The sequence below is a fragment of the Crocodylus siamensis genome, chromosome 12 (genome assembly GCF_052110815.1).
Source record: "Crocodylus siamensis isolate JL-2025a chromosome 12, ASM5211081v1, whole genome shotgun sequence".
In the NCBI taxonomy this organism is placed as follows: domain Eukaryota; kingdom Metazoa; phylum Chordata; order Crocodylia; family Crocodylidae; genus Crocodylus; species Crocodylus siamensis.
In genome coordinates, this window is record NC_143406.1 from 14532720 (window position 1) to 14558121 (window position 25402).

A 25402-nucleotide genomic window follows, 5' to 3' on the forward strand; every position below is an offset into this window, starting at 1 on the left:
TTGGAAAGTGTCCTTCCTGTCTTAGATATTACATAAATTCGTATAAGAATAATTTACCATATCTACCTGAATTCAAGACAGCTCTGAATTTAAGGTGACTCATCAAGAATAAGATTCTAGACACAGAATATTTATAAATTTGTTATAATTTTCCATGTCTGCAATCTAATTTTTGGAGGGTCACCTTAAACTGGTTCCCTCTGTTCCTACCGTGAGGCAAGCAGCATCAGGGGCAGTAGGTGGTAGTGGGGCAGGCAGCAACGGAGTCAAGCAGCTTGACCTCTGCCCCTTGCTGTCTGTTTCCCCCCACTATTTGACCCCCCCCAGCTGCCTGCTTCCCCCCACAGTGACTATTCAACCCACGGCTGCCCCACATGGTGCCTGTACCCCCTGCTGCCTGCCCCCCTCACTTTCACCTCTCCAATCTGCCCCCCTGGTACCTGCACCCCCTGAAACCTGCCTCTCCTTCCCATGTCTACACTCTCGGGGAACCTGTCCCCCACCACTACTTTCAGCTCCTACTGTCTGCCTCTCCCCTCTTGCCTGCTCCATGCACCTACCTCCTCTCCCCTCTCTCCCTCTCCTGCTGTCATTTACCTTCCTCTTGCAGCTCTGGCTCCAGCTGAGGCCTCTCTGTGGCTGGGAGCAGGGAGCATATGCTGCCTGTGGCCCCAGCCTGGCCACACAGCAGCTTCAGCCCCAAAGCCAGGGCCAGAGTTGATGGCTGGGCTCAGCATTGTGCTCCATTCTCCCTGCCCCAGACTGGATCAGGACCTCAGCCAGAGCTGGAGCTGTGAGTGGAAGGTAAAGGGGATGGGGGAAGCAGAGGCAAGGGGGAGCAGAAGCTGCAACGGGCAAGATTGGTGGGGAGGGGTGGGCAGTGGCAGCATTTGCAGTTTCTGCGCTGACCCCAGGGTTAGGGTCAGTGTTGGAGATGCAGCTGCTGTCATCCTTCTGCCCAATTCAAATCTAAGATGAGGGGCTTTTTTCCCCATGCTGAATGGAGGGGAAAACCTCACTTTAGATTTAAGTAAATACCGTATTGTATTATTGATATGCTATCAGGCCCATCCCTTCTGCATATTTTAGCCTTCCACAAGGAGCTCAGTGTTGTTTTCTGTTGCTCCAGATGCCTGTGTCATGTAGGTATCTGAGTAATGTTTTTTTTTTCAGTCTTCCTTTAAACCTCCTCTCTCACAACTCCTCCTTTCCCCACAAAATGAGAGACCTGGGAGACATAAATTCTCCTTTCATGCTTGTACATTTATATGTGGAAAAGTAATTATTTTGTTTTAAGTTCCTATTTGTTTGGACTGGCTAACCTCTTAATTAATCCTAATCCCCTCTTCCTGTGTCTTGAATAATAATAATAATATCAGAATTGTCTGGGATGATTAATGCCCCATGCTTTCCAGGTCCTGAGCTGAGGAAGATTTATAGAGCAATGTTTTCTGGTAGTTAGGGTTTCCTTTCTTCTTTCTCCCTCCCCCTCTTCCCCCCCAGCCTTCTTTTTCCATTTTTGCATAGCACTCATTGGGATTTGCTTTTGTTTCTCAGGTGTAAATACTGTGACAGATCATTCAGTATTTCCTCTAACCTCCAGCGGCACGTCAGAAACATTCATAACAAGGAGAAGCCATTCAAATGTCACCTGTGTAACCGATGCTTTGGGCAGCAGACCAACCTAGACCGACACCTGAAGAAGCACGAACATGAGAATGTTCCAGGTAGGAGAGACTGTCATGTGCAGCCTTTATGAGAGGCAGTGGAAGGAGAGCCCTCTGGGACTTCACTCTTCTTGCAGCCTCACTCATTTCTTGCCAGTGAGTATCATCCTCAGGCAGCAAATGAGAAAGTTCACATCTTTGCTTCAGATACTGCATTCCTAACAACGGAGAGAAGTACTGTTATCACAGCGTGTAACTCTCTCTCTCTCTTTCACACACAGACATGCATGTAGTTGGACAAGAAAGCAGAGTTTTATTATTTAGCTAGTGGAAGAAGAGATAGCAGCTCTGGATTCAGTTCTCAGCTCTGCCACAATTGCCCTGTGCAATTTTGGAGTTTAAAACTGTCTGTGACTTTTCCTTGTCTCTCTGCAAAGGAAAAAAAAGGCAGTGATCGTACCGCATGCCTCAGAAGGGGCTTCTGAGGACACATTTACTAATGATGCTGAGATGTTCAGGAGCAATAGTGATATCGGCCCAATAAGCATTTATCTAAAAGAATCACTTTAATGCAAAAAAAAAAAAAAAAGACTTAAGCTGTGGCTCTGATTTAAAAAGACGGGTAGAATTTTTTTGAAAAATAAGAAAAAGTGGGGAAGGGAACCTACACATTACATTAAATGTGTTTCAGCTCAGAAGAAATAGAAAGAGAATTTTAGAGTGGACACACCTTGGCAAGTGCATTTATTCCATACATGCTAAATATTAACAAATGAATAATCTCCGGGCGTTTTAAGTTAAGAAAAAACATAGTTACACTATTTTTAATTTTTGAAACTTCTCTAGTGTTTAAATTCTCAATATACACTAAGTGATGTACTGCATAAATATTCCTCCTGGACTCTCTGGGTAGCAGTTTTGGTAGTATCTGATTCTCTCCCCTGATTGCTCTCGTGTCCAGTGAGTCAGCATTCTGGAGTCATCACAAACCACCTTGGGACCAGTGCCTCCTCTCCAAACTCGGAATCCGACAACCATGCACTTTTAGACGAGAAAGAGGACTCGTATTTCTCCGAAATCAGAAATTTTATTGCAAATAGTGAGATGAATCAAGCATCAACTTTAGCAGATAAAAGGTAAATAAGTCAATAAAATCACATTACGATACCCATGAGATAACTGGCTGATTTATGGGAATATTTAGGACTTAAATAGAATGCGTAAAAACAATGATCTAACTATACTCTCAGTCTAGAGACTGTAGAAAGTAGTCACAATTCATGGAACCAACTAGTGGCAGTATATCTGGGGAGAATGCAGCCTAGTGGTTGTTCCCTCTGTATCCTGCAGAGTGAACCCAAAAGGACTGTCCTGTAAAAACCTTATTTTTCCCTAACTAAAAAATCTAGTGGTGTTGACCTTTCACCTGACCTCACACAATTTAATCCATCTCACTAAGGCTGGGAGATTATTGCCTAAGGAAACAGAAGCATGCAATCTCTTTGTCTCATTTCTAGTGTGCCTGCTGTAATGGGTGGGAATATGGCATTATTGATGGCAACAAATCAAAATGTGTAGTGACCCAGGTATTTCCCACACAAGTGTTTTTTTACCCTTCATGGATAGACATGAACCCATTTCCATGTTCCATTGCTAAACCTGATCTTAAGCCCCTGTTTGCAAGCTCTGTAGTCAGATGTCCCACTCCTTCCACCCAAACACTCTCCATATAAAAGAAAGTGTTCCCTCCTATAAAAAGGGCTTGATAATTGTCTCATTCATGGCAGAGGCTTAAAATTAACTGAGGCCTTGATCCACCAAAAATACAGGGCTTCACAAAACCACCAACCTCTCTTCTTCACTATCCTCCACTGCCTTAATGTGGTCCTGTAGGATCAATTCATGATTTCCCTCCTTCCCTACTTTGGATTCTTTGGCCAAATCTAGACCTCTTTGAACATGATGCAGTTCCCCCAGCTTCCCTGGAAAGTCAGCTGCTCACAGTAGGTCTTCATTTTAGCCCTTTGACCTCCCCTTTCATTGGCTCCCTCTCTGAAAGTCACTCAGTTTCAGACTAGCCCACGCTGGCATTGGATCCCACATACCCCTACAGTAGGTCACCACCATCATGAACCTCCATTAAGTTAACAAGCGGAGAAATTGGGCAGATGCTGGATGTCTCTGCTATGTGTAGCTCTGAACTTCCCCGCTTGGCAGCATTATGTTCCCGGCTGCCACCATAGCAACAATATCCTTTTGGAATTTTGTGTGGGGAATGCACTACTTAGCTTCACCCAGAGGGCTTGTAAAAGTGTTAAATTTAGATGCATTTTCATTTTTTTCCCCAGTTCTGTGGCTTTCATTTCAGGCCTGGATCAAATACAAAACAATACCGTCATAAATAGATTCCATACAAGAGTTTTTGTTTAGGTTGCACACTCAGAAATAAAACAGGGGAAAAAAGTTCACTGCCATTTCCTGGGGGAAATTCAGAATCTTTTGACCTTGTGCCTGATGTAGACAAAAAAATAGACAAGAACAGAAGTCCTCAGCAGGCTGATATAATTGATCCACAGGGAGAATCAAATTTGGGCCTGTACCTTAAAGAAAATTGATCAAAATTCTCTAAAACAAACATGCTGCTGATGTGTTTAGACTAAGTGACAAGATCCAGGGCTTGGAAAACATCTGAGTTTCCCCTTAATTTTTTAAACCTTATTTTGACAGAGTGATATTTAATCTACAGAAAGACCCAAAAGGACATTCTGTGTTGTACAAATGTCACTCCACTCCAGGCCAGTTGTAATTATGTTGCTGCTACTCTGTTGTTTTCACAAATAGCCATGTAATGCTGATATCAAGTTTGAAGTGTTTGGGGTTTTTTTTTAAACCAAAATGTTTCTGTGGGAGCTCTGCATAATGAGTATAACCAGCATAATCCATATTAAACAAAAGCCTTCAAGGACATTCTTGATTTTAATATTCACTTTGCTGTGGAAACTTTCTGGATGATGAAGTTAAATTTGTATCATTCCATCTCATATTATCTCAGTGCATTCAGTTTATGTATCATTACAGTCAGGACATTAGTAATCTAACATGGGGTATTTAAGTTTTACTGGCAGCTTAGATACCCTTTGTCCACATAGATTTAATTAGGAATAGTAGCAAAAAAAGGGAATTTAGTTTGGTCATTCAGGTTCACATTTAGGAAACTTCCTCTGTATGACTGTAGAACTTTGTCCCTAAGGAAACTATTATTTTGGTCTGTACATCAAAAAGCACAAAGGCATGACTCTTTTCCCACAAAATGTATAATCTTAAAAGGTGGAAATAAACATTGTCTCTAAAACCCAAACCAGACAAAATCTAGTTTTAAGAAGCATCTAGGAATGGAGTATATTTGATTTGTCTCATCAGCCCATAGAAATGATAGAGAAGGTTTTTTTACTGACCATACAAGAGTGGATTATCTCACAAGTCTTTTCTGTGTCCAGCTTTTGAAACCATAAATAACAAATGTAGAATTAAATGCCTAAGTCCTGCATCCAAATGGAAGTGTATTACTGTACTCAGCTGACATCTTGATTATCTTGTCATCAAACCTTTCAGGCCAGAAATCCAAGATATAGATGGCAGCTCCCAATGTCATGGATTAGCAAGTGAGAAAGCAGAAGATGTGGATGATGAAGATGAAGAACTGGAAGAGGAAGATGATGACAGCCTGACAGGGAAATCGCAGGAGGAAACAGTATCGCCCACAACAGAGCCCCGAGGAACATTTGAGGATGAGGAGGATGAAGAGCCCACATCCCTCACCATGAGCTTTGACCATACCCGAAGGTGGGTTAGGCTATGTCCTCTGTAAAACATGCCCGGGTTTAATTTCTGGCCTTGTGTTGTTGACAGGTCATGAGCAGTATCACTTTATTTTTACACCATGACTCATACCTCCAGTTTGAGCACAGCATCCACCCTAGGTATTTCATTTTCACCATCATGGAAATCAGAAGGGGGAAATGCACTGAAAGGCAAAACTCTAATAAGACACAGACAAGGCCTGAAAAGGTGTGTGCCAGGAAGGTAAATAGTTAGCACCTGACAAAAAGGAGCCTCCTCAAAATTTGCATGAAATCTTCTTTCTGCACAACAGATAAAGTCTGTTTTCAGAACACTTGTCAGGGAGAAGGCAGTGCCAGGTGTGGATGATAGGAGCATGCAAACTGTCAGGTTTTCCAGTGTACCATCCATCTTATTTACAACAAAATGGCAGTGTCTTATTATCTTGGTACCTGGGGCACAGAATTGATTTCAGTGGAGTCAGTGGGGTCACTCTTTTCTGGGCTGAGTGAATGTGTCCCCATGCTCTTGTTTCATTTTTGTGTCCATGCGTGCTCTGTATCCTGGTTCATACACCACCAAACAGACCTCTTCAGGACAATATCTTAAAATGTAATCAAAATATTGAAAGGAAAGGAGACCTATGCTGCTTCTCTTCTGTTTTGTTCCACTTCTGAGGCTGAAAATGCAAAGCTTTGTAAGCCAAGATAGCTGACTGCCTACTGCAGAAGAGTGTATGTTAAAATGTATACTGCAAGGCAGAAAAGTGTGAAAGGATAATTTTGCATTGGAAAACACAGCAAAATATAGTTGTTTGACTACACAGAAAGTGAAGGGACTCTCTTTCCTTTTGATTGCTTAACTACTTGCATTTCACACTCATTGCATCTGTGAGCTGGCATGTTGAAGTCCATTCAGGGTGTGGTTCAGTGAACAGGGCAGAAAGAAAGGAGTTAGGGGATGAAACCTTTACCCTGGCTCTGCCACCGATTTGTTTCTGCATGAATTTTCACTGAAACCTATATTTTCAGGAAAGACTCTTTTGGATGCCCAAGTTTGGAGTGCCCAAGTGACCATGACTATGACCAGTATTGTCAGGACTTGCAAAAATCAGGTCCTAAGAGTCTAAATTTGGGTCATAAATTGAGGTATCAAAAATGCAAATCCACTTGCAAAAATGTGGGCCTTAGCTTGCCTGGTGCCAAAGTTCTCATTTGTAAATGAATAATGCTTTGTTATCTGCTGATGCAAAATGCTGTAATATTCAAAGTGTTTCCAATTAAATATCCTATTACTCATGGAGACAATGAAGCAGCAGCTACCCAGAAGCTATTGTTGATGCCCCAGGTTTTTTTCAGGAACAGATAAAAACCATACTTCTAAGCACAGGGAATCTGAATGAAAATGGTCTCCACACTGAACGACAGAACATGTGCTTGCACTAATGCTTGCAGTGTAGGCGCATAACCATGCTTTCTGTTTTTGGTTTGCTCCCAGTATCATGTGTTGTTTTCTTGTCCGTTTGTCTGTCTATTCATGCATGTGGCTTGTGGGAACCCCATGTTATGTGCATGCAGGCGCTGAGTTAGCAAAACTCACATTGGCTAGACTGTAAACGGCGCGATGAGCTAACAACAGGTCAACCCCTTCCCCTGGTCATTGGTACAGGTGTATTGAGGAGGACGAAGCCGGCTTGTTAGATTTGGAGCAGATGCCGAATTTTGGGAAGGGGCTGGATCTTCGCAAAGCAGCCGAGGAAGCATTTGAAGTTAAAGATGTGTTTAATTCCACCTTAGACTCTGAGACAATAAAACAGACTCTGTACAGGCAGGCTAAAAACCAGGTAGGTATATGACAGAACATTTCACCTAGCTTGCCACCAGCATTGCCACGGGAATAGTGATCAGCGGTGTGTTCCCTGAGCTCGGTTGGTTTTCTCTCTGCGCTGAGTTGGAATTCTGATGGTCACTAATTTGGGAACTGCGTCTGCTTGCAGCCATGTTGCAGTCCAGAAGAAACAGGAGTGGGACTGTTAACTTAGGCCGCCTATAATCAGCCTCCTTGACCATCAACCCTGTAGAGTGAATATGAGTTGTGTGGAGATACAGGGGCACCAGTTGATCTTTCTGTATATAAATGTATATAGAAAGGTGATAACTACAAGCTTTCAGCCAACTCATCCACTGATATGTATTGGAATAGCTCCAGCTAAGGAGCTGTCCTATTGAAACCAGTACAGTATAACATAATTTAACAATAGGGATAACAAATCTAATGAATAATAGTTTTTCTAGACTTTCTTGGAGAGTAGCATCGATCCAAGCAGAAAATGCAACTTCCTTGTGCATTAGGCATTATCTTTATCTCTGTACTGGTTGCTCCTATTGAAAAGAACTTCAAAACAAAACTCTGCCTCACTAGCAATAAGCCATGAACCATGTAGACACAAACAAAAACCAAGCCCAGCTTTCTGTCAAAACTCAAATGGCATCATAATGTATCTTGAAGTTTGAGAGACTTTGAAGAACTCATATTTAAAGAAAAGCTGTATGCTCTGTGCTCCCTGATTTCACTTGAAGCAAAAATACTGCTCAAGTCTCTTGATACCTGCACCTTATCCAAACAGAAAAAGGTCTTACCAGGAAGCTATTCTGAGTTATCTAGCACAATTCCTAGAATGAAGGGCACATTTTGAGATACGCCTCAGAGAAATTGTCTAACCGAAACTTCAGCTTTTTGCCCTCAATCTGTCCTTCTGAACTGCATAAAACAAACCCATGCAGTTTCAATATTTCCCTTCAATACTAATGCAGATTTGAGTATACTTAACAAAGTGTCTGCTTCAGGTTTCATTTGGGACAATCAGCCACTGCACTTGGATTTCCTTTTTGAGCTCCAAGGAACAGGATTTGCAGTGACGGCTAACTTAAATGACCAGCCAGTTGAGCTGCTAAATTCAGTCACGTAACACAGATAGGTCTTTAACTAAGGTCAGACAGAATTGTACTGGACACCCTAAAGGTACTTTATTGTGGTTACTTAAGCTTCAGACAAGAAAAGGCACTGCCTCCGGGAAGTGATTGAAATGGTCTTCACTGTGGATTTAGATGCATTTAAGGGGGTTTGGCATATGAAGGAGGGAGAGAACTTCTTTTCTGGTAAAGAGCATTTAAAGTTTCAAACAAGGCACTTGCATGCCCTCTGTTTGTGTCCTTTTTACTAATATGCTGACTCTACTAACTATCTTGGGACACCTGTTTTTTTTCTTTTTTTCACTGCAATAGTAGGTGTGATGTGTCATTGTTTTTAGAAACAGTTTTGTAGAAAGGGAGATGGAAGACATACCACATATTGAGAGGCAGGGTCACTCAAATAGTTTCAGACTCTCTGATGCGCACATGTTAAATGCAGGCAGTATGGTAAAAAAAAAAAAACCACACAACATTTACTCAGTCAGCAAAGCATGGCAGTCTTACTGTTCAGTTCATTTTGTTTGGCTTTCTCTGTAGCAATTTAAATAGGCACATGTTCCAAAAGGTTGGGTTTGGAGTTCTGTTTACTACAATGATGATGATTATGATTAAGTTTGTTTTACAACCACAACTAGGGATGACTGTGCTAAACATTGCAGAGATGTAGAGGAAAAACACTGTGCTGCCCGGAAGAACTTGCAGTCCTGGTCCTCTATCCCACAAAGACTGATGTATATATATCTTCTTAATGTTATGGGTGGCTCCCCTCAGTTTCACATCCTCATCATGTAAAGTTCCTGGTGTGCATAAGTCTTTGAAGGATTGGGGCTTAAGTGTTAACAATGCAAAAAGTGGATAAGACAAGCAAATGACAAGGAGAGAAAGGTCTAGAGAACAGTAAAACAAACCAATTATCATGCCATAACCAGAAGCCCCAGCTTATTTCTTCTCTAGACATTTTCACAAGGTAGCCTTGGAGGAAAGCCCACAAGCATGGACTTGGGGCCCTGATAACATACCTGCAAATACTGCACATAAATATACCCCATTCCCTCTGCACAGGCTACAAGTCCATCCAGACCTAGCAGAGTTGCTCAGCAAATTAAGCAGATGCCATATACAAAGCTCCTGTTCTCTAAGCCATACCCTGACCTTTGCTGTGACGTAGCTGAACCTCATCTAGAATTATACTCTCACCTGTCCACAGAAACTTCCAAAAGCTAGTTTTTCATGGCAAGGAATTCCTGTCATGTACACGCATGTGTCCTGTCTTATCACAGTTATACTGATCATGACCCTACATGGGAATGTGAGAGTGCCGGGGGCTTGTGCTCCAAAACCTAGTCCCTGTTGAGGGGCAAGACTGTATGTGAGCTGGCAGGGGGGCACCATGCTACAGTGCAGCCTTATATTTTGGCAGTCACATGCACTGTGATATGTCCGTTTTTGAAAACCATGTAAAGGAAATGGGCCAAAGTGCTGGCTCCTGGAGATATTCCCTGGGAGGAGTTATGTCCCATAGGAGAGGGGCCTGGAAGCATATGTCAGGATTTGTTATCAAGTGCCAGGCCCTGGCACAAAGGTGGGGATTTGAGGAGACAGAGGGAGGTGGCAGGTTTGCCTGTGTAGGCCCATTGCTGCCTCCTAAACTCTATGGCAAAATCCAAAGTTTGTGGGAGGACAAGAACTGACTGATAGGCAGGGCTGCCAGCCCAGACCAATGCTGTCTGCCTGTTTGGCATTCTGGAATGTGAATAGTTAAATGAGACTGTACTTGCCCTGGGGGAGTCCAGGATGTCCTGAGTTTGAGTCACCCATTTATCCACCTGTGTTTTTCTTCTCTAGGCTTATGCAATGATGATGTCCCTTTCTGAGAATGCTCCCCTCCACACTTCCTCCCAGAATTCTCTGGATGCTTGGTTGAACATGGCAGGAGCAGCTTCAGAGTCGGGGACCTTTAACCCCATTAACCACCTCTGAGAGGTCGAGAAGGCACTGGGTCAGAGTCCAAGTGAGGCAGCCGCGGTGCTGTGATTGCCCTATCAGAAATTCCAGCGATCAGAAGATGGATCCCAGGGCCTCAGGCAGGCAGCTGGGGAAAGAAACCTGTCATGTGTGATCTGCAGCTCCTGAAGTTTTCTCTCTCTGCAGCTGTTCAGTTCAAACGTGTCGGAACAAAACTCTCCAAACCGGATAGCCCTGAAGCTGCCCTAGGACCCCACCATTGCTAAGGATAGTGTTAACAAGACGGGAATTGCATTGGTGCAATCAAATATTGGCCCCCTCAGAGTTGCAAGACAATACCGCTGAGCCAGCTAGCGTCTCCTTCTAAACTCACACTTGAAACCATGTGACTCTCCACCATCCGTTCAGTTCAGTTGACTAACTGCAACAAGGAAAACATGAAACTAGATCACATCCGTCCCTGGTGTAATTCTAAATGTGGTTACTGGAATTATACCAAGGAAGAGCAAAGTTGGGCCCATTTTATTTAACTTGCCTCTTTTAAAGAGATTGAAATTCTGCATCTGCATAGATTTCCACCCTCCCCTCCGCACGTCCGCCATCATCCCCAACAGAACATATACATGCAAGGCAAAATGGTGCAGTGAGTCTGCAGTGCAGGCAATCGGGATCCCCTACAGCTGGGATCATATCTGCCAGGAGTGTTGCTGGAGCTGGGGACTTAGCTGCATTGGACAAAACAGTGGACTGTGCCTTGTGAGCTCTGCCCTGGAAAACCCACCCCTCTGTCACTTCTCCCAGAGGGTCTTTAGAATGAGGCCCCTGCAGGATTGGTGGGAGCCTGGATTTTGGCAGAAACCCCTGCCCCATGCCCTCATGTTGGTTTGTTGGTGGTTGCTTATGCACAGCACCCTGCCATAATTCGGCTCATCATTTTGATAACATGCCTAAAATTTCTTGGCTTTTAGTAAGCTTATGAGTACAGATCTACTTAAACAAGTGGCTAAGAAAATGTATCATCTTTCTGAATCTGAATCTAAATCTATTTGCAAATTTTTTTATGGATGATTTTAAATTGCTCAGAAGTCTCAGCTTTTTGGCTGACACAAAACAGCCTCCAGGAATATTGCAGCGTGTCTGTGCTATTTCCGCGTTGTGATAGCCACCTGGTATTTTAGCTGGTATTTTATAGGTAAAAACTAAACTTGAAAATAATTATGACAAGGGGGGTTGAAACATGACAAGGAATTACATTGGCAACACTGATGATGCTTGTGGCTTACGTTTGAGAAATTCCTAGGTATTTTATCATAGAATTAGGGCTCCCTCTGGCCTGAAACTTTAATAACAGCAAGGGTGCCACAAACTTGCCCATTCAATGTGCTGTATCAGCGACTTGCTAAGGTCCTTGAGGTGCACTGATGACCCAGTTGCTTAAAGCCTTCATTCAAAGTCCATTGGTGTCAACAGGAGTTTTCCCATTGACTTCAGTGGACTGTGGGCCAGGCCGCTTCTGAGTATCTGCAGAACTGGGTCACTAGCCAACTTCTGAGGAACTAACTCACAATAGTAAATGCATCTGCTGGTCAGTATTTATAAATTTGCTCCCTGCCCTGGTATTATCTGTAACGGAACAGACTGCAGCTGCTATGCTATTGAACATGGAGAAGGAGATCGCTGGAGCAGAGGTCCCTGCATGCTGTGCTTCATCTTGAGGTAGCTGCTCAGGTTAGGATGGAACATTGTATTCTGGGGCCTGCAATCTTAGTGGGCCACACTTCAAGACATGAGGCTGGGTTTTAGCATGCCAGGAGCCTCTGTTGGATGGCTCATGGCACTGTGCTTTGTGTGCCTCTCGGGTAAAAGGAATGAAAGGCTCATTAGCAGTATCAAATTATTCCCCCCGTTCACTCAGAGAGGGACATCTCTCCTGCATGCCTCTCCAAGTCACCGCATATAAGTGCCGAAGCTCCAAATCCAATAGCGATATGTAACTAACTCCCCTGTTTCAAATGTTTGCACAAAGCTCTTGGCGAGGTGTAGCCCAAGAACTGACAATGTCAGGAGAAACCAGTCTCTAGGAGTCAGATGGAACATTCCTAACCCTGGCACATCTGCCTATGGTATAACATAACAGTACTTCCCATTCACTTGGGCTTTAAATTATTCCCATAGGGGCCAATTTAAAATAATAATTAATTGTTCTTTTCCTGATGGAATTTACCTTAATCTGTATATAACTTGTAAGTTTTTCTAATTCTTTTCTTATTTTATTTCTTCCTTAACAGTATTTTTTGCATTAGATATCATTATTGTGAAGAAATAATGTTAATATAAGTATGTAGTGAAGGACCAAAATTGTGTAATTAAGGTTGTATGTTGTATGATTGATAACCAGGGAGTAGGAAGATATTTTTATGTGCCAAATGACCCTAAATAATCCTGCTGTTCTTGCTGCCGATTTTCCAGACAATCATGTATTTTGTTAAATTTGAGTTTCAATTACATTTGCATTTAGAATAAGTGTTCTATTTATTTCTTTTATTTTGTTTGTTTGGGGGAAAAAATATCATAACCAGAAAAAAAACCCTCCCCAAATGCCCTTAATAGGACAAAATAATCAAAACTCAAAAAAGCAAGGAGAAGTGTAAATAAAAACAACTGTGAAAATCCATATTGTGGCCAGGATGCCATACAATGCAAATGTGCCATATGTTAAAAACTAATCAATGCTTATTTATATAAAAGAGTGGAAGAAAAATCCTGCCAGTATAATTTTTTTTTTTAAATATAAACAATCTACACTTTGTAAATACCTGGAACACGAATCTAGAAGTGTAGATGGGTAGTTGCAGGATAACGCTGATTCCATTAGAGTTTATAGCCATTTGCAAAAGCACCAGGTCTAATTACTAGAGCTAAAAGGTTATTCTTCTGAAAAAAGAACTCCATAGTCCATAGCAAGGCTGTCACCCACACAGGGTTGGTTTAATCTTTGCTCTGAAAAACAAGTATACCCTAAAAGGACCTTCCCAGGTGAGAACCTCAAATCTGTAGACACTTACATGTCTGTAACTGTACTCACAACTGTACTTGGTAGGAGTACTTATGTGATCATCTCTAGGACCGGGCTTTAGAGTCTCTCATTCCTGTGATCAGCAGTGGGCACTATAAACCCCTAGCTTGGCAAAACACCTAAGTGTGTACCTAACTTTAAACTTAGAAGTAAATCAATCCCTGTTCAGTTAAAGTACTTACGCATGTGCCTAAATCCTTGTGAAGTCAATGGGACTATTCATGTGTTAAAGCTAAGCATGTGCTCTCATTCCTTTCTGGATTGGGGCCAGAGTGCTCTGCCACTTGTAGGATCAAGTGCAAAGAGCAAGAGTCCTTTGGTGTTTTGTTTGAAAGTCACTGACACCAGTTCTCCTTAGCTTTGCTCCTCCGTATGAGGGGATGACAGGGCAGCCAGGTGTCTCCAAATGAGCACAGAGGCTCTAACAGAAGTGTTACACAGACCTTTTTTGTCTTCCCTCCAGGGTACAAACTCAGCCCTGCTGTTGTTTGCATTGCTTCTTCAGAAGAAGAATGTAGGAAAAGCTCTGAACTCTGTGTCCCTTTTCCCTTAGTCTCTACAAAGGAGGCTGTGCCATCCCTGCTTGCACTGAGCAGTCCTGCTGATCTTCTGATCGCTGTGAGCAGGGGCTGACGCACACTTTGCCCTTCTTTACAAAAATGAAAGATCTTTTAAAAATCATAAAATAATTTATTTTTTTCTTTTCAGTTTCCTGTTACTTTAAAAAAATATTCCTATAGCTGGTCTCTCTGCCAATGTTAGGATCTCTAAACCAGTTCTGATGACCTGTTTTAGGGTTTTTTTCAGTAACGTAACAAACACAATGCTTAGTTGAGTTTATATTTATCTGTTAACCCCTCCTTCAATTGCACTTAAAATGTGTTCCAATTTGTAGCTGATGTTTGTTTTTTTCAGGTTTTTTAATCTTACTTTGAAGGATGTTTCCTGAGACTTGCTTACGTTTAGAATAAATAGAGACAAGACGGAGCCTACCATCAGAATTGAAATTATTTTTTAGCACTAGCCATGAGAAAAACCTGGGTCCCTAGTTTCAGTTGCATGTGGAGCAGTGCAGCTCAAATATACCCTGCACCACTAATGCATTATGCTCAGGAAGCAATGCTATCAATGTGATATATCAGACTGTGTAGTTAGAGCAAATGCAGCTTGGTATTTCTTTGAAATCAAGGGTACCATCGTAGACATGATCCCGGCCACCAACTATTGGGGGGCGGGCACTATTGCTTTAATCTGTTTTTGCAGCTCCAGTAGGTAACAACATTGCCACCATAGCAAAGGGAGGGAATGGGACGCATTACATCATTGCTTTTGTCACAAGGGATGAGCCAACAAATCGATCAGCAGCTGAGGCCATGGACGAGCCTCTGGCTGTGCCAAATTGTTCCGTACTGCTGAAATGGAACCGTATGTTGATGGGCCCTTCCTTCTGTTATAGCTACTTTGAATGTAGATACTTTATAGACGAGCTAAATACGGGCGTTAAAAAGTGGTTTGCTGTCCTTGCTGCTCCTTTGTGTTGCTCACTCAGATACCAGCCTTCGAAACAATGACGTCAGTCATGGGATTGGTGCAGAGTGTTCCCAGAGCAATGCTGTTGCTGTGCTACTTGGCACTCCAGTACATCTAGGTCGAATGCATCCGCTTTGTTGCTGGATGTACCGGATGAGTCCAGGATTTGTTGTTAGATGCACCAGGAATGTTTCTGTAGAGGATGCCTGCTGGGCTCCTGCAGGCTTCAGGTGCCTACTTCCAAATGCACCGGCTGTGTCCTATGTTCCATTGATTTCAAGGAAAAATTACTGCTGCTTAGACCACAACAGGTGTGACGGCAGTGCACTAGCAACAAGCAAAACAAAACAGGGTTAACAGCCACACATGAGCTGAATTTGCTATGCTGCGTTTGAGGCAAAATACAAAGTTATGATTTCTGTCCTGCTTCAAACTGATTAGCAGAACTTTTCAATTTCCCCCAAATCAGCACTTAGAATTTCAACAGACTTACTGAAAACTGCTTCTCTCTCATTTTATATGAAGCATTAATAAAAGCACTTGCACGATGACATATTAACATGTTTAGACTCTAAGCATCAAAGCACTGGACTGTGAGCCCCCTTCAGCCCCTCCAGCCTACTTCAATCTACTGAATTACATTCAATTTTTATGTGCTGTATTTTTGTATGTGTGTGGCGGGGGAAGGGGGAAGCATCATGGTGTAGAAACCTGCACTTTGCTGCCCATTTAAAAATGGGCAGGGAGTGAAACAGTCTGCTCAGATCTGTGCTGGTAATATGAGGGCAAAAACTTTGCCCCTAAATGGTCAGTAGTGTTTTTCACCAAGCCATGAAACTGTTTCTCCATAGTGTTGAGTGATACTGTGATTAAAATGTTATTGAATTATTCCAAGATTTCTTTTGTCTTTATTCTGTCATTGATTCCTATTACCACTTTTGGAAAAAAGAAAGAAAAAGATAGAAAAAAAAAGGCAGCTCTGATTTCCAAATGTGCAATTCACATGTGAACAAAGTAATTTTGAAGATGTTTCTCAATGTATTTTACATTCTCATTGCTCTCTTGAAAGCAAGAGATGTTCTGCCCTGATGTCATTTCCAGCCTGCAGAAGATGTAATTTAAAACATATATATATTGTGCTTGCAAGAATCATAAATCCGTGCATCCTATGTCATTCTTTCTCCCATTGTTACAATACAGATTTGATTTAGTTTTTTTTTCCTTTAGGACTGTATAGTGTTTTTTAAAAAAAAAATCAATTGTAAATGTCTGGTTTTCATAAAATGTTTAAAAAACATTGAGAAAGAGGATGGTGCTTGTTCCATATCATTCTTGATTGTATATTGCTTCTGTTATGTTTATAAGTAAACTGTGCATGACTTGTGTTTAGCAGTCATTATTGTGTCTGTTTGTGAAATTTTTATTAAAAAGAAAAAAAATTCCGTAGATGCACTTATTGTATATGTGATTAGGTTTTGCGTCCAAGGCTAGAAGCCTTGAACTGCCAAGGAGGAAAAAAAAAAGAAAAAGAGGTGGCAGTTATTAATTAATATGAAATCGCTTTGTTGGGAGCATAATGAAATAAAAAGAAATGAAGTGTAGAAAATAATTAAACAAGCGATTTTACAAATTTCATTTTGATGCTTGTGATAAAAGACAAATGTACTTGTGTAGAGAAATTCCTTTAAAATAATGACTAGGAAAGCTGATTTTGAGGTTAATGCTGTAGAATAGGAATGTATACCAAATGTAATCTTTCCAATGCTACAATGAATTTATACATGAGATTGATATGCAATAAACCTGTGTGCTTTTCTAAGCCATGGCCCTGAGAGTTTTCTTGGGCAAAGCGCAGTGCCACACGTGAGAAGGGGGATGCTTGGAAATAGTCTGGTGATCGGGCCTGGGTTTTGTAATGCTTTTACATTAAGGGAAAGTGTTATGGAAACGTGGTTTTAATTTGTGAAAGACAATATCCACCCTCCTTGTCCCTCCCACACTATGCTGTTTGGTTGCTAGATTCAAGGGCAAAGCAGCTCTGTAACTCCCTCCATTGCATGTGACATGTCACATCAACAAAGAGAATCAGTCCTCCAGTGCTCACCATACCACATTAAGGGCTTCGAAGGAGCAGCAGTGCTACTCCTCATGGGAGGACAAAGCACCACGCTGAGGGTGGGGAAGCATCTAACCATCTGCAGCATTTGTGGCAGTACTCGCACCACAAACTCACTTGTCAGTTGTCAAGTATTTGTGGTGGCCAGCTGAACAGCAAGCGCCCTAAGTTGGCAGGATGCTGACTTGGTAAATAAGTATGGTAGAATGACTTTAATGAGCCTACTTCATCTCCACAGGGGCTTAGCTCACTAATATTTCACTTGTCTTAATCTGAAATGCAGTGAATGATCTTTTGAACAGATCTTCTGGAGGTTTGGAGAAGGATAAAAAAGGTAAAACAAGCATCTCGCCTCTTCCCTTGAGTCTGCTCCATGGTCTGGCAATGGCCAATGCCACCAAATGTCACAGCATTGAGAGGAGGCACCTTTTTATTAGAAAATTCTGACTGGTGGGGGAGGCTATCATGGGACAAAAAGGAGAGGAGATTTTGGGGAGGAGGTATGATTTTAGGGGAAGAATCTGTGAGCTGTTTAAGTAGGTTGAGCATATTTTTTCCGTAGCACTATGAGCAGAGCATTAGAGAACTATCTAGTGATAGCCGTCAGATGTTTCAGCGGGGGCACTGGGAGCAAAAATGACTTGAAAGCAGGGTCTTTGAACTAACGATGTGAATTTCAAAACTGATGAATGGTCTGTGCTTCAAAAAGTCATTCATAGTGATCAAATGATGGTATCCAACATACAACATAATAGCGCTTCCCTGGAGTTTGCCATATAAGGGTTGCAGTCTTTGCTGAATTCTGAGTTGAAATCCTCTGCATCTCTGTGGAGGCTGGCAACCTCTCTCCTTATTAGCCCTGGAGGGGAAGGGGGGAAAAAAAGAATCTACTGGCTAAGAAAGCTCTGATAATAGAGCGATTGTCAGGCAGGCCTTAGAGGGAAGAGAACAGAGACTTTTAAGAGAATATTGCTGACAAGTGGACTTTGTCGTCCAGAAAGCACGTGAGCCTCACCATAAACCAGCAAGAAAAAGGCCCCATTTTTAGGAAAGGGAGAGGAAAAAAAATCAACAGGAGGGGAAGAGGATGTCAAGGAAAGCTCTGTTCCCAGGGAAATGTATGTTGTCAAGTTGTGTAGATCCACACGGTATTGTGGACCGTAGTCAGGTTTTACTGACATATTGGGCCAGCTACTCTGAATGTGGATAACCTCATATTTTGTCACACACGCTAATACACCTTTTTAATTGTGGGAGGCATGCACAGCATTTGAGATCCATGCTTTCTCTGTGGGCTGCAATGTGCTGATTAGGCCTGTCACAAGAAAGGGTCCCTGCTTCTTACAATCTCAGCCAGTGAGACGGGCAGGCAGTGCAAGGAAAAGTGTGCAGTCAGATGCGTAACATCAGTAGCATCACCCAGGAGCAGTATGGTAAGAGAAATACTTGTGAAGGGTGTGCGCTTCAGGGAGTCGAGTCATGGGCTTCTCCTAAAACACAAGATTAACTGTCCTGCTCACAGCCCAAGGCCACAGCATCTGAGCTGGATCCCTCAGCCAGGACTCTCAGCCCTAATCACCAGACCATGCCTCCTCCTCAATCATCCTGACCCACCGTCTTGCTTTTTCTAACGCATCTCTCATTTGTAGACAAATACACATACAACAAATACCTTCCTCCCACCTCCTGCCTGTCTCATCTGCTAAGATTGTAAGCACTGTTGGTCCTTTGCACAAGGTGACCTTCACTTGGGAAAAAACAGGATGACAGCAATGCCATTACCCCTGAGATTGCCCTGATCGTTACAGGACAAGCTGTAAGCGATTTTGCAAGCCTGCCCATGAGGATAATAGAAACCCAAGAGTTTGTTCCCCTCCCCTCTTTTTTAGATGGGAAAATATGACACCTGACAGCCATCTAGCACCTATCCAAACCCCACAGACCTACCAGAATCTTGCTAGAGAAAGCCTATCTTGTGAGGCCTCTGGTCCCTTCTCATTGACAGCTGGACATAGCAGACTACAGTAATGTCAACTCCCACTCTTCCAAGTGCTTCCACATCCAGAGGAAGTGTAGAGATGGCGCAGAAAGTACTGTGTAAGGATAATGAGAAATGGGCAAGGGTGAACTAAATTTTATTCAATTTGCGGTGGAGAAAGGTCAGCCTGGGTCTGATCCTGTATCTTTCCACACACAGGGCTCCTTGGAGCTAGGGATGCAAGCTGGGCCCATGTCTGAGAAGAACAGCTCTTGAAAGCAGAATAAAGTCCTTATCAACCTCTCAAACCTCCCAGTCGTATCAGCTTGATCAAGCTTCCTTGGCAACAGTGGCACTTCTGGATGCCAGCATGGCACTTTTTGTATTACTAGAGATGGGCTAAGGAACCAGTCTGAGAAACATTAACAGACAGACATGCCCTGTTCAGTCACTCGCTACCCCCACCACTATCACCAAACAAAGCGAAGACATAAAGTTTCTGTCAACAGGCTTGCTAATGGCCCACTGTATCATGTTAAGGTCACTGCAAAGACATTTCCTGGAGACAGCCCAAGGGGGGAAGATGCCCATATGAATATTGGCGCTATGTAATAGGTCAGGAAAATAATGAAGAAAAAGATCTGCAATGAAAAGCTTAGTTGTTGTGGGTACGATAACGCCCACGTCAAATTCCTTCCCAGTGCAATCCTCATCACAAAGGAAAATGCCCCTTCCCACAGCAGCTTGTGCCCATGGACAGCAGAGCCTGGTCAGTGATCTCATTAAGGGACAATGGGGCAACTTCCAAAGGTAAGGAAACGTGCCTGCTTCAGTGACCCACACTAGCAGGCCAATCACAGCCTACCCTCAACTCCTCCACAGTTATGCTTTCCCCTTTCCCAGCTCAGCAAAATGCAAGGATGCAGAGGCATTCATGACGATTTGTATTACAAAAATAATTTAAGGTTAATTGGACAACAAGAAATGGTTTTGGATTCAGGTTAGGATCCAGGCTGGGTTGAAAGTGCAGCTCTGCTTTTACTTTCCCCCAGGCTGGCACATCAAGAATGTAGAAGCAACATGCAGAAAATGCTGAGGAACCAGCTGCAAATGACTGCCCTGGGAGACACAGACGGGGAGCTTCAGGGGAAATGACAGGAGTCACAGCCACAAACACTGCTGCTCAGAGGGGCTGGAGGCAGGTGGCAGTGAGGGAACAGAAGCTGCACCTTAGATTAGAGGTGCTCTGAGTGGTAAGGCAGATGTCGGGTTTCCGACTGGCACCACAGGTGCCTCAGTGATGGGTGCCACGGACGAGAAGGCACAAGCTTGATCATATGCTACCACCTCTACCAGAGTGGGAGTGAGCCTGTGTTATTATCTGACTGGCCTGTCCCTGCCTATGGGGTGCACTAGCTCCAGAAAACGCTGTTATCCAGCTGTAGTACACGTGCCCCAGGGCTGCAGCCAGCCTTCGAGTATCACGACAGAGTGACCAGAGCCACCCAGCTAAGCCTCCCGCACCGACAGCATCAGAGCTGTTGTGCCAGGGTCAAGCATGCCCAGTGCAGGCAGAGCCTCGGGCAGGTGTTACACGACGGAGTTAGCACCTGTGCGAAGGGAGGCAGGGAGCTTCCGAGCTGGGCTGCACGTGCTATGCAAGTGACACCAGGAGGTGGGCTGGCAGCGTGGCACAGAGCAGTGCTGCCCCGACAGACTTCAGCCCCATGTGCGTGGAGCGACAGTGCCCTCCATGGCCTGGCCAGAGCAGACACCATGAGGGTGCTGCAGGCTGAGGTGCTGGCTGTAGCCCAGTGCCTGGGGGTGCCACCTCACACTGCAAGTACCGCCCCAGCTGCAGCCACTGAGGGAGGGAGGCTTTGGCTGGTGGTGTGGGGCTGTGGAGTGGGGTCTGCCTGCTGAGCCGGGAGTTCAAGCCCTGCTCTCAGCTTGGGTTGGAGCCCACTGCTTCCCTCTGCTAGGATGGGTGTGGGCACCGGGCCACTGGCTCCCCTGGTTGGAGGCCTCTTCTTTGAGAGGCTGTGAGGGCACCGACAGGGCAACGGCAGCTCAGTGAAGCTGTCTGGGAGGTAGCCGCTGGGCCACTTCACAAAGACTTTGGGCCAGGTCCCTGCCCCAGTGCAGACGGGCCCTTCCCACAGTACATGCGCACACCCATACAGTCCAGGTGCATAGATGGGAGCTGTGCAAAGCAGAGGGGTGTTAGGGACCTCTTCAAGAGGTGAACTCTAGGCCAGCTGGCCTATGCTTCAGGGGAGCACCTGGGCAGGAGTGGGGCTATAGTTAATTTGTCCTTAAGGATGTGGGCCCTGGGTGGGGGTCCCAAAGACCCTGGCCTGGGAAAATAGTGGATCAGCACAGTCCTAGGGCTCACAAAATGAAATGAGGAGGTAGGGAGTTCAAAACTAACAAAAGGAAGTTCTTGCTGTCACTATGTGTGATTCAGGTGTGGAGCTGCTAACCCAGAGGTGGTGGAAGATCACAGTTCAGCCACATTCAAAAAGGGATTGAGGATGTGGGGAGAGCAGTGGATGTGATATACCTTGACTTTACCTCAGCTTTTCATATGGCCTCCTGCAGCATTCTTGCAAGCAAGTCCAGGTTGGATGAATGGACTGTAAGGTGGATAGAAAACTGGCTGGACTTTGGTCTCAAACGGTAGCGATCAATAACTCGATGTCTAGCTGGCAGCTGGTATCAAGTAGAGTGACCCAGAGGTCGGTCTGGTTTTGTTCTACATCTTCACCGATGACCTGGAAGATGGGATGAAGTGCACCCTCAGCAAATTTCCAGGTGACTCCATGCTGCGGGGAGTAGTAGATATGCTGGAGGGCAGGACTAGGATTCAGAGAGACCTAGACAAATTAGAGGATTGAACCAAACAAAGTCTCATGAGGCTTAATAGGGAGAAGTGCAAAGTCCTGTACTTGGGATGGAACAATCCCATGCACCGGTACTGGCTGGGGACCAATGGTCTAAGCAGCAGCTCCACAGAAAAGGGCCTGGGGGTTACAGTGGACAATGAGCTGGATGAGAGTCAGCAGTGTGTCCTTGTTGCCAAGAAGGCTAATGACATCTTGAGCTGCACTGGTAGGACCATTGCCAGCAGATTGGGGGAAGTGATTATTCCCCTCTATTCAGCACTGGTGAAGCCACATCTGGAGTACTGTGTCCAGTTTTGGTCCCCCCCCACTACAGAAAGGATATAGACTAGGGGAGGGGACAATACAGCCTGTAGGGTGAATCTGGCCCATCAACTGATTTCTGGGCAGGTGGGACTGTCACCACATGGGCGGCTGGGACTGCTTCTGCCCAGTGATGATGCAATGGCATTAGTTGTGGACCCAGGCAGATGCCCTGGTCCCTCCTGCTGGTAGTGTCCACAGCTGATGCCGATGCCTGCCCAGGGTTGCTTCTAGCACGTCAGATGGGTGCTGGAGTAAACTGCAGACACGACTGGCAGGTTCCAGGTTGAGGTGAGGCAGGATTGAGGCATGCTGCAGCTTTGGGTGTGATGGGAATCAGGGTGTGCTGCAACTCTGGGTGGGATTGGGATTGGGGCATGCTGCAGCTCTGGGTGAGGTGGAGATTGGGGCGGGATGGGGATTGGGGCGTGCTGCAGCTCCGGGTGGGCTGGGGATTGGGGCAGGATGGGGATTGGGATGGGATGCAGCTCTGGGTGGGCTGGGGATTGGGGCGGGATGGGGATTGGGGCGTGCTGCAGCTGTGGGTGCGGTGGGGATTGGGGCAGGATGGGGATTGGGGCGTGCTGCAGCTCTGGGTGAGGTGGGGATTGGGGCGGGATGGGGATTGGGGCGTGCTGCAGCTCCGGGTGGGCTGGGGATTGGGGCAGGATGGGGATTGGGATGGGATGCAGCTCTGGGTGGGCTGGGGATTGGGGCGGGATGGGGATTGGGGCGTGCTGCAGCTGTGGGTGCGGTGGGGATTGGGGCGGGATGGGGATTGGGGCATGCTGCAGCTCTGGGTGAGGTGGGGATTGGGGCGGGATGGGGATTGGGGCGTGCTGCAGCTCTGGGTGGGGTGGGGAGTGGGGCGGGATGGGGATTGGGGCGTGCTGCAGCTCCGGGTGGGCTGGGGATTGGGGCAGGATGGGGATTGGGATGGGATGCAGCTCTGGGTGGGCTGGGGATTGGGGCGGGATGGGGATTGGGGCGTGCTGCAGCTCTGGGTGGGGTGGGGATTGGGGCTTGCTGCAGCTCCCAGCAGGATGGGGACTGGGGTGGGATGGGGATTGGGGCGTGCTGCAGCTCCGGGTGGGACGGGGATTGGGGTGGGGTGGGATGGGGATTGGGGCGTGCTGCAGCTGTGGGTGGGGTGGGGATCCAGGCATGCTGCAACTTCTGTAAGGTGGGGATTGGAGAGAAAGAAAAGTGTAGCCCTCAAGAGGATACCAAAAATCACTAAGTGGCTCTCCAGCCAAAATAACTGCCCACCCATGATACAGATAAATTGGAGAGTCCAGTGGAGGGCAACAAAAATGGTTAGGGGGCTAGGGTGGATGACTTCTGAGGAGAAGCTGAGGAAACTGGGTTGATTTAGTCTGCAGAAGACAAGACTGAGAGGAGATTTAATAGCAGCCTTCAGGGTGGCTGCAAAGAGGATGGAGCTGGACTGCTCTCAGTGGCGGCAGTGACAGAAGGGGGAGCCATGGGCTCAAGTCACAGCAAGGGACGTTCAGGTTAGACGCGAAGAAAAACTCTCCCTAGGAGGGCAGCCAAGCACTGGCACAGGTTACCCGGAGCGGTGGTGGACTCGCCATCCTTGGAGGCTTTTAAGACGGGGCTAGACAAAGCCTCGGCTGGGGTGATCTGGTCGGGGCCGGGGGTTGGTCTCTTCCAACCCTCGCTGTCGACGATGCTGTGGAAGGCGGCGGGCAGCGAGGGGCAGGGTCTCTGAAGCGGAACGGCCCCGACCCGAGGGGCGGGGGGAGTGGGAGCAAGGCCCAGGCCGCGCCCCGTTCCCTTCACCTCCCGGCCGCTGCGCTCGTGACCCCGGCGAGAGCAGCCGGCGCAGGCCGCGCGGTGGGCGCAGTGCGAGCCCCGGCCCGGCAGGGAGCAGCCGAGCCCCGGCGGGGAGCGGGCGCGTTGCTCGTCGCCAGGACCGCGGCGGCTCTGCCGGAGCGCGCCCGCTGCGCAGCGCCGAGCACGGGCGGGGCGGGGCAGGGCAGGGCCGAGCCCCACCCCGCGCCCGGCTCCCCGGGGGCGGCGCCTGCTCCCGCCCGGGGAAGCGGCTCCGGCGGCCGGCGCCTCGCCCCCTGCCAGGGACGGGACGGGAGGAGCCGGCGCCGCCCGAGCTCAGGTAGGAGGGCAGGGGCTCCCCGGGCAGCCTCCCCCCGCGCAGGGCAGGAGCCCCCGGGCGGCCTCAGCCCTCGGGCCCGTCTCGCCTCAGCCGCCACCGCCTCTCCGCGGCGCGCTGAAGCGGGCCCGCGCGGCGACTCCCAACGGCTCTGTGCCCCCGCCTGCTCAGCGCCTGAATGGGAGACTCGCCTCGGGGAAGGGGGTTGTGATGTGCACCCACTGTTGGGGCCGGGGACCTACCGTCTGGCCTGGCGTGCCCCTCTGGCTGGGCCGCTGGTGCGTGCCCTGGAAAAGTGGGCTTTGACTACACCGTGAAGCGGCTGGTGACAGGTGCTAGGTGGCCTGCGGCTCCTGGAGAGCTCTGACTTCAGTCTCGCTTTGTGCATGTCCCTGCAGGCCAGCAACGTGCCCCAGGACAGGGGCCAAAGCTGTTTGCCTGAACCTGCCTGCACCAGCTCTGCACCCTCGGAGTGACTTCAGGGGGTGCTTGCAAGTCTCTAGGTCCTAGCTTGGTAGGGCAAGGGGGTGGGCTCATGATTGCTGCTAGACAGTCACGTCATTGGGAGAGCTGTGCTTGGATATTTGTGTTTCTTTATCAGTTTTGTCCTTTTTTTACACCGTCAGGCATGAGAGCTGATCCCAGGAGGTACCCTTTCTTTTCTCAGAGTGGCATGTGTCCCCTGGGAAGTGCAGCACTGAGTCTCAGACTCGGCATGTAGTTATATTCTCACAAATGTCTTGGGGCAATAATCTGAGCCTGCTCACTTCCTGGGACACCGTGTAGTGATGACTGAGAGAGATATCTGTTACCATGGTCCAGGCACAGCGATGGTATTGGTGTCTGGCTGTTATAGTGTACATGGAAAGTAAACCTCTCTGACCACTGGGTTTGGACCAGCATGGTTACTGTGGTTAGATG

General features: G+C 46.3%; 2 protein-coding genes and 1 long non-coding RNA gene across 11 annotated transcripts in view; 2 read left to right on the top strand and 1 right to left on the bottom strand.

Annotated features, from left to right (window-relative positions):
* The window catches only part of PRDM16 (PR/SET domain 16), a 459872-nt gene extending 443003 nt beyond the window's left edge, over positions 1 to 16869 (top strand). For 5 of the 6 annotated variants that reach the window (XM_090024494.1, XM_090024492.1, XM_090024495.1 and 2 more), the window contains 5 exons: positions 1558 to 1727; positions 2629 to 2803; positions 5280 to 5510; positions 7176 to 7350; positions 10325 to 16869. In XM_090024494.1, coding sequence (XP_089880620.1) covers positions 1558 to 1727; positions 2629 to 2803; positions 5280 to 5510; positions 7176 to 7350; positions 10325 to 10459 — 886 coding nt within the window. In that variant the 3' untranslated portion in view covers positions 10460 to 16869. The remainder of the gene's footprint in view (positions 1 to 1557; positions 1728 to 2628; positions 2804 to 5279; positions 5511 to 7175; positions 7351 to 10324) is intronic. The other variant, XM_090024490.1, reaches the window with a different exon arrangement.
* Positions 16870 to 19119: 2250 nt separating this feature from the next.
* Positions 19120 to 24137, bottom strand: LOC149854679 (uncharacterized). Of its 2 annotated transcripts, none has more exons than XR_016438716.1 (3): positions 23922 to 24137; positions 21719 to 22020; positions 19120 to 19259 (listed from the first exon to the last, which is right to left on the bottom strand). It is a non-coding gene; the product is annotated as an uncharacterized LOC149854679 (long non-coding RNA). The 2 variants fall into 2 exon arrangements; XR_016438717.1 differs by lacking the exon at positions 19120 to 19259 and adding an exon at positions 19294 to 19556.
* A 190-nt stretch (positions 24138 to 24327) lies between these two features.
* The window catches only part of ARHGEF16 (Rho guanine nucleotide exchange factor 16), a 34289-nt gene continuing 33214 nt past the window's right edge, over positions 24328 to 25402 (top strand). For 2 of the 3 annotated variants that reach the window (XM_090024097.1, XM_090024100.1), the window contains exon 1: positions 24356 to 24484. The gene's annotated coding sequence lies outside the window, so the exon portion shown is untranslated. Of the gene's footprint in view, positions 24485 to 25402 lie in introns of all 3 variants that reach the window. The other variant, XM_090024098.1, reaches the window with a different exon arrangement.